We start from the raw sequence: 9,017 nt of genomic DNA on the forward strand, positions 1-9,017 counted from the left end.
CAGTGTTCTGCCATGGCCAACGAAGAGCCCGGATCTTAATCCCATTGAGCACGTTTGGGACCTGTTGGATCGGAGGGTGAGGGCTAGGGCCATTCCCCCCAGAAATGTCCCGGAACTTGCAGGTGCCTTGGTGGAATAGTGGGGTAACATCTCACAGCAAGAACTGGTAAATCTGGTGCAGTACATGAGGAGATGCACTGCAGTACTTAAAGCAGCTGGTGGCCACACCAGATACTGACTGTTACTTTTGATTCTGATCCCCCCCCCCCCTTTGTTCATGGACACATTAGTCCATTTCTGTTAGTCACATGTATGTGGAACTTGTTCAGTTTATGTTTCAGTTGTTAAATCTTGTTATGTTCATACAAATAATTACACATGCTAAGTTTTCTGAAAATAAACGCAGTTGACAGTGAGAGGACGTTTCTTTTTTTTTTTGCTGAGTTTAGTTGGTTCAGAGTTCATTTTGATATTTCAACCTGCGTTGTTCTGATCACGTCTGGTGTGGGTGGACAACATCAACATGTGTGCGAGCGGTCTGGACAGCATGTCAGCCTCATCAGTGGGCCGGCTGGGAGAGACTTTGCATTATTATGCGATCATTATTATGGATTTGGCTCTGCGTTTCAAGTTACAGTACTGTACTAAATCAAAAGCTTCCCTCTTGCGAATAGCCTTTTGTCCAACACATAGCAATAACACTAATGGTAATCCTCTCACGTGCATGGTAAGCAAAATGCAAGGAGATTTAACAAAGAGCTCTAGTAGTGGAAAGGTCATTTCTAATGGGAGAGCTTTGTGTATTACTGGCTCTAGGTTACATTAGATTGCAGATTTATCGCTAAACCATAAACATACTCAAACTGTGTTGAAGGCAATGTCATTTTTGAAGATTTGGTGTTAAAGCCAAGATGGAAGTTAGTGCTTTAGTCTAGAGTTCTGTTGCCCTTTTTTGATTGTCTGATGCAAAACCTTGACATCAACAAGGATATTTTTATGTATTAGGCCAAGGTTAACTACAACACTATTTGTGTCAGCATACAAGCTAACAACCAAAGTTGGATCATCTTGGAGATAAAGACAAACAGATGAAAACAGATGAAGTCAGAGTTACGCATGCATGTGGTTATGAGTGGAAAGTGCAAATCTGCCAGACTAGAGGTCTGTTTTTCTGTGGTGTATCACAGGTTCCTTTTCATCATTGAGCCAGTCAGTGCTCAGTCAACAGCTTGCAACAGATCCATGGGGGGTGGCAAGGCAGAGCTTGATCCCGTGCCAAATCAGGCACATGGAACACGTTGGCCGAAAAACTGCCAGTTTGTTTGCATTCGTTCTGAAGTTATAAGAGGGCTTTAAACCCTTTAATGATGCCTTTGCTCAGATTGTGCTTTGTTTGTGCACAGCAGGGGTCACTGAAAATGAGCATAGGCAGCCATTTTAGCCTGACGAGAAAGAGACACTTGATGCCAAAATCATCCGATTAGTTCAGAGCTATATATTTTCACCTATTTATTTAGTCAAATCTTATGTCACATGCGCCGAATACAACAGGTGTAGACCTTACTGAAATGCTTACTAACAAGCTCTTCACCAACAATAAAGATTTAAGAAAAATATCTAAAAAAATATGAAATAAAGTAACAAATAATTAAAGAGCAGCAGTAAAATAACAATAGCCAGGCAATATACAGTGGGTACCGGTACAGAGTCAATGTGCGAGGACACTGGTTAGTCAAGGTAATTGAGGTAATATAGGTATCAAAGTGGCTATGCATAAATAATAACAGAGTAGCAACAGCATAAAAGAGGGGGAGAAGGGGGTGGCAATGCAAGTAGTCTGGTTAACCATTTGATGAAATGTTCAGGAGTCTTATGGCTTGGCGGTAGAATCTGTTTAGAAGCCTCTTGGAACTAGACTTGGTGCTCTGGTACCGCTTGCTGTGAGGTGGCAGAGAGAACAGTCTATGACTAGGGTGACTGGAGTCTTTGACAATTTTTTGGGGCTTCCTCTGCCACCGCCTGGTATAGAGGTCCTGGATGGCAGGAAGCTTGGCCCCAGTGATGTACTAGGCCGTACAGATTACCCTTAGTAGTGCCTTGCGGTTGGAGGCCGAGCAGTTGCCATACTAGGCAGTGATGCAACACGTCAGGATGCTCTCGATGGTGCAGCTGTAGAACCTTTTGAGGATCTGAGGACCCATGTCAAATCTTAGGGGGGAATAGGTTTTGTCGTGCCCTCTTCACGACTGTCTTGGTGGGCTTGGACCATGTTAGTTTGCTGGTGATGTGGACGCAAAGGAACTTGAAGTTCTCAACCTGCTCCACTACAGCCCTGTCGATGAGAAATGGGGGGCAGGCTCGGTCCTCTTTTTCCTGTATTCCACAATCATCTCATTTGTCTTGATCACATTGAGGGAGAGGTTGTTGTCCTGGCACCACACGGCCAGGTCTCTGACCTCCTCCCTGTAGGTGGTCTCGTCGCTGTCGGTGATCAGGCCTATCACGGTTTCTTCATCGGCAAACTTAATGATGGTGTTGGAGTCGTGCCTGGCCGTGCAGTCATGAGTGAACAGGGAGTACAGGAGGGGACTGAGCACGCACCCCTGAGGGGTCCCGTGTTAAGGATCAGCGTGGCAGATGTGTTATTAACTACCCTTACCACCTGGGGGCAGCCCGTCAGGAAGTCCAGGATCCAGTTGCAGAGGGAGGTGTTTAGTCCCAGGGTCCTCAGTTTAGTGATGAGCTTTGAGGGCACTATGGTGTTGAACGCTGAGTTGTAGTTAATGAATAGTATTCTCACATAGGGGTTCCTTTTGTCCAGGTGGGAAAAGGCAGTGTTGAGTGCAATAGAGATTGGATCTGTTGGGGCGGTATGCAAATTAGGTGGGTGTAGGGTTTCTGGGATAATGATTTTGATGTGAGCACTTCATGGCTACATACGTGATTGCTACATGTCGCTAGTCATTTAGGCAGGTTACCTTAGTGTTATTGGGCACAGGGACTATGGTGGTCTGCTTGAAACATGTTGGTATTACAGACTCGGAACAGGAGAGGTTGAAAATGTCAGTGAAGTCTCTTGCCAGTTGGTCAGCGCACACTCGGAGTGCACATCTTGGTAATCCGTTTGGCCCTGTGAATGTTGACCTGTTTTAAAGGTCTTACATCGGCTGTGGAGAGCGTGATCACACAGTCATTCGGTACTGCTGATGCTCTCATGCATGTTTCAGTGTTATTTGCCTCGAAGCGAGCATAGAAGTAGTTTGGCCTGTCTGGTAGGCTTGTGTCGCTGGGCAGCTGAAAGCAGTGCTTGACTTGGACTGAAAAAGGTTCCGGTACTCATTTTGGGTGCTGATACTGTTTATACACTACATGACCAAAAGTATGTGGACACCTGTTCATCGAACATCACATTACAAAATCATGGGCATTGATATGGAGTTTGTCCTCCGCCCCCCCCCTTGCTGCTTTAACAGCCTCCACTCTTCTGGGAAGGCTTTCCACTAGATGTTCTAACATTGCTGCTGGGGACTTGCTTCCATTCAAGCACAAGTGCAGAAGTGAGGTTGTACACTGATGTTGGGCGATTAGGCCTGGCTCGCAGTCAGCATTCCAATTCATCACAAAGGTGTTCAATGGGGTTGTCAGGGCATTGTGCAGGCCAGCCAAGCCAAGTTCTTCCACACTGATCTCAACCAACCATTTCTGTATGGACCTCGCTTTGTGCACGGGAGGCATTGTCATGCTGAAACAGGAAAGGGCCTTCCCCAAACTGTTGCCACAAAGTTGGAAGCACAGAATCGTCTAGAATGTCATTGTATGCTGTAGCATTAAGATATACCTTCACTGGAACTAAGGGACCTGGCCCAAACCATGAAAAACAGCCCCAGACCATTATTCCTCCTCCACCAAACCTTACAGTTGGCACTACGCATCGGGGCAGGTAACGTTCTGTGTGATTCATCACTCCTGAGAACAGATTTCCATTGCTCCAGAGTCCAATGGCGGCAAGCTTTACACCACTCCAGCCGACACTTGGCATTGCGCATGGCGATTTTAGGCTTGTCTGCGGCTGCTCCACCATTTCATGAAGCTCCTGACGAACAGTTCTTGTGCTGACCCTTGCCTCCAGAGGCAGTTTGGAACTCGGTAGTGAATGTTGCAACCAAGGACAGGCAATTTTTACATGCTACAAGCTTCTTATATACTTTTGTATATGTAGTGTATTTAAGTGCAGGAGCTCCACAATACTTTGTAGCAAGTATTTAGATTCCGGTACTCAGCTCCGGCAAGGTCCTGCCCAAATCAAGTACTGTCTGAAACCGAGTCTAAGGGGAAACAGTATGTATATTTGTGTTGCCAAATATATAAATATTATACAGAGCATTCATTCTGTGGTTGAAGTAAAGAAGCCCCTAAGCCATATGTTGAGAGTTCCTCAAACACACACGCACAGAGCTTTGGGAAAAATGTGTCCGTCTTTAAGTCACAACTGCCTCAGGACACAAGTCAGACATCTCAATGGAATGTGCACTTCTTGAACACAAAAAAAACTAGCTGGCGGAATCAACAGCTGAATCTCCAGACACACTACTCAATTTGCTAGAGGGTATACAAGTGTTTGACAATCCTTGGGCGGAAACTAATCCTCGTCCCGTTCTGTATCAGCATGACCCTCAAGTTTTATTAGTAGGCATTTCACAATTAACTACATTTGGCCACACAACAGTGTTTTGACTGTGCTGCATGTTACAGACTTCCCTAAAGGGTCTGGTCTATTACCTTAACGGTGTACAAAGTGCCCTTTATAGGGTTGACGTAATAGTACAAGCATTAGTGATGTAACAATACAAACAGTTGATGTGTTGTTGACGTGTTGTTGTGCACCGTTTCCCTTGATGTTATTGGTCAAAACTGGTACTGGATAGCGGTCGGTTTTGGATGATGTCAGCCGAGTGACTAGGCATCTGTATAGGGTGAATCATGAATACAGAATAGGGACAACAGCATTCAATTTATTTATTTTTATTTTTACCTTTATTTTACTAGGCAAGTCAGTTAAGAACAAATTCTTATTTTCAATGATGGCCTAGGAACAGTGGGTTAACTGCCTGTTCAGGGGCAGAACGACAGATTTTGTAACTTGTCAGCTCGGGGATTTGAACTTGCAACCTTTCAGTTACTAGTCCAATGCTCTACCCACTAGGCTACACTGGCGTATGTAACTAAGCAAGAACCACTTTGACTTTATCCACTATGGACATTGTACGAAATAAAATAACATGGTCCATGATAAGAACTTTGAGTTGTATATGAGTCCAAGTCTGTCATTGTGGTGTCTATCACATAGTCTCTCAAGAGTCTCTATAGTCTGTACTTTTCACATCTTCAACCCTTTTTTCCTCAGGTCCTCCTTGGCCTCCTTGATCTGATCCTGTAGTTCTTTGGATGCCTCCTCACAGTCGTTGAAGGTGGCCACCCTGTATCCCACAGTAGCCAGGGAGTAGCAGCCGAACACCACCAGCAGATACACAGGCATGGGCCAGGCCACCTCCTTGTAGGCCACTGGGAGCCTCAAGTTCAGAAGGTCAAAAGTCATGAGAGCCCATGCTGCACCTATTACCGAGACGCCAAACACCCACTCCAGGAGCTTGGTCATGGTGAGCAAGATGATGGGAAACTTCAGGGCCAGGAGACCAGACGCCAATAAGCCTGAGATAGGAAAAGAGTAACTTAAGGTTGAAAAGAAAACTTGAGCGTTTTACTAACTAATTTATTCAATGCAGTCCAGTGACTGCCATTATCATGATTTAATGGATATATCAGCAAGAAAAAAATACATGCACCTTAATCATATCAATCTCAAATTCTCCCTCGCTATCTACATCTTTAGATATTTTCTACAGTCACGTTCAGCAGTGTTGCTAAAACACTGTTACAAAACAACTGTAGCCAAAATTATATGTATGCTCTGGGCTAGGCTGAACAAGCATCTGAGCAAAGGCGGAGACGATGAATAGTCTCCTCTCTAGCCCAGTTAGCTACCATTACATTTTCCCATTAGACAGCTCTGCAAGCGTTATAATGTCAAAATACGTTCGTTACTCACAGAATATGGAGTTTTGCTGAGCAACTATTGTTATTTATTGCCGTCCCGCTCGGTATGTACTTCCAAAAAAGTTTTACAAGCAACTGAAAAAGTGTCGCATCTATGTATTGTTTAAAAAAAATGTTTTAACCAATTGTAGGGTGTTCACCCATAAAATGATTCATTCAAAGTTTATACAAATATGTCCATTCAATAGAGAATTGCGTCAGAAAAACAGTCCAAACCCCATGTCCTACTATATATGGTTCAAAAGTTTTAAGATGATTTACTCTGAGAATTTAGCATATTTAGAGTGAATAGAATGTCATCATTGGCATGATCAAAAAGTGGTCACTGCTCAGAACTCTGTGGCGCTGCTTCGCGGCACAACGTCACCAACTTCGAATGTCAACTGACTAGTGGCTACAGGTTTGTGTGAGAAAATGGGGGTTTTCAAAATTAAATCTGCTGAATACAAAACAAAAATATATATTTATTTACAAAGCTAACAGACTTAATTTCAATATTCGCAAAGACAATCTGTTCCTGTTTTCAAGGCCACTCTAAAATGTGCAGTTTTGTCACAACACAATGCCACAGATGTCTCAAGTTGAGGGAGCGTGCAATTGGCATGCTGACTGCAGGGATGTCCACCAGAGCTGTTTCCAGTGAATTGAATGTACCATAACCCGCCTTCAACGACGTTTTAGAAAATTTGGCAGCATGTCCTACCGGCCTGGCCTCACAAGCTGAGGTCACGTGTATGGCATCGTGTGGGTGAACGGTTTGTTAATGTCAATGTTGGCAACTCAAATCAAATTTGTCACATGCGCCGAATACAACTAGTGTAGACCTTACCGTGACATGCCAAGCCCTAACCAACGGATCAAGAAAGTTAAGAAAATATTTACTAAATAAATTACAGTAAAAAATAATAACACCAAAATTTAACAATAATGAGGCTATATACAGGGACCATTTGATTAATTGTTCAGCGGTCTTATGGCTTGGGGGTAGAAGCTGTTAATTAAGGAGCCTTTTGGTCCTAGACTTGGCTCTCCGGTACCGCTTGCCGTGCGGTAGCAGAGAGAACAGTCTATGACCTGGATGTCAGTGATGTACCGAGTGCCCTATAAATTACAGACAAACACAATGGCATTTTATCAATGTCTATTTGAATGCACAAAAATACCATGACAAGATCCTGAGGCCTATTTTGAGGCCCATTTTGTTTTTAAAGGTATGTGACCAACAGATGCATAGCTCCATTGACTGATTTGCTCATGAACTGTAACTCAGTAAAAATCTATGAAATTGTTGCGTTTATATTTTTGTTGGGTATAGATTCATTCCAGACAATACAGTTTAATTTCGAACTGTTATTGAAGTACATACTGGGCGGGACATCAGTAGATTCGGCCTCCTGAGTGACGCAGTGGTCTAAGACACTGCATCCCTGTGCAGTACCTGGTTCCGGTGCACAATTGGCCAAGCGTCATCCGGGTTTGCCTGGGTTAGGCCATCATTGTAAACAATAATTTGCTCCTAACTGACTTGACTAGTTAAATACAGACAATAGTTGCTCGGGGAATCTCAATATTTGGTAATGAACGTATTTTGACACTATAAACTTGGTGGTTCGAAAACGGGATGCTGATTGGCTGAAAGCCAATGACAAAACATTTATTTTTACTGCTCTAACTGGTTGGTAACCAGTTTATAATAGCAATATTGCCAATATACCACAGCCATATGCAGGCAATCCGCGTTACGTCGGGCGTAAGAACAGCCCTTAGCCATGGTATATTGGGCATGTACCACACACCCTTGAGCCTTAATTGCTTAACAATAAAGCTTGCAGAACTGTCTAGTCGGACAATGAATGGAGAAGACTCGTTATCTTCATCGTCTGTTCTTCTGCCCTGATACTGGTTCTAGGATATTCGTTGCTAAGACTACAAATGAGGTAGCTAACAAGCTACCCTAACTCAACAGGTCACAGTAGATACTGGCGACATCACATAGCTGCAGAGGAATAGCTTCAGTTAGTTGGCCTATATGACGACTATTTTGCGATATGTGAGTTTTTACTAGATTAGAGAGAACAGAGTATTTAGCTAGCTAGCTCTGTAGCTAACGTTAGCCAGTTTAGGTTCCAATGCTACACAACAAACTAACGACAAAAAATGCATTCAACGTCGAATTTGCGGAACATGTAGTATTTGATCGAGTTAAATACATTTGAAAATTGACTTAAAAATACAAATATACATCGTTAAATATTAATACGTGTTCTTACCGTCTTCCTAAAGCCAACTCACCACCAGGCGCAGAGAAATGACGTCATACGTAAATAAGGACTTATGGGATATGTAGTGTCAGAGAGATTGAAGGGACTACAAGTTGTGTCCAACAAGTGACACATTTCTTTAGAAATACTCAGACATGAAAAGCAATCTGTTTTCTATGGTCCTAGGATATGTAAAATATATTGGAAATAGATTACTCAAAGTACCTCAGAGTATCTCCCTACCTGTTTCTTTAAGCAAACATATGTCCACTGCTCTAAATGTAGAAATTAATTTTCAAATATTGTCATTCACAACCTTGGTCTCATCCAATGTGATGGTAATGATATACCAAGTTAAACGCGGACCAACAAAGGTTACATGCGCTCAGTGGCACAGACGGCGTCATTAATTCAATGTCTCTTTATGTCAAGGGTCACAGTTCAAATATAACTAACAAGTTATATTCACAGTCCATATCTGTTGACCAGCTATATAACATAAGCAGTATTTTCTCATACTATTGATCAACAGTCCATCAATTTTAATGATCTATATGCATAGTCTGCAAATTGTCTCTTTTGACAGTCTGTGAAATCAGACAGTAGTCCATGGTCAAATATGTCAACTCTGTAGCCTCATGT

The 9,017-nt window shown here is 43.0% G+C and overlaps 1 protein-coding gene across 1 annotated transcript; it reads right to left on the reverse strand.

Annotated features, from left to right (window-relative positions):
• Positions 1-5,002: 5,002 nt before the first annotated feature.
• LOC135550166 (dolichol-phosphate mannosyltransferase subunit 3-like) lies at positions 5,003-8,462 on the reverse strand. The gene is made up of 2 exons (XM_064980716.1): positions 8,385-8,462; positions 5,003-5,709 (listed from the first exon to the last, which is right to left on the reverse strand). The coding sequence occupies exon 2, from the start codon at positions 5,654-5,656 to the stop codon at positions 5,378-5,380; it is 279 nt and encodes a 92-aa protein (XP_064836788.1). The 5' UTR covers positions 5,657-5,709; positions 8,385-8,462; the 3' UTR covers positions 5,003-5,377.
• Positions 8,463-9,017: the final 555 nt, after the last annotated feature.

This window comes from Oncorhynchus masou, chromosome 12 (genome assembly GCF_036934945.1).
Source record: "Oncorhynchus masou masou isolate Uvic2021 chromosome 12, UVic_Omas_1.1, whole genome shotgun sequence".
Classification (NCBI taxonomy): Eukaryota; Metazoa; Chordata; class Actinopteri; order Salmoniformes; family Salmonidae; genus Oncorhynchus; species Oncorhynchus masou.

Bases quoted from the DNA above. Each gene is read 5' to 3' on its own strand.
- LOC135550166 (XM_064980716.1), bottom strand. From the start codon at position 5,656: ATGACCAAGCTCCTGGAGTGGGTGTTTGGCGTCTCGGTAATAGGTGCA.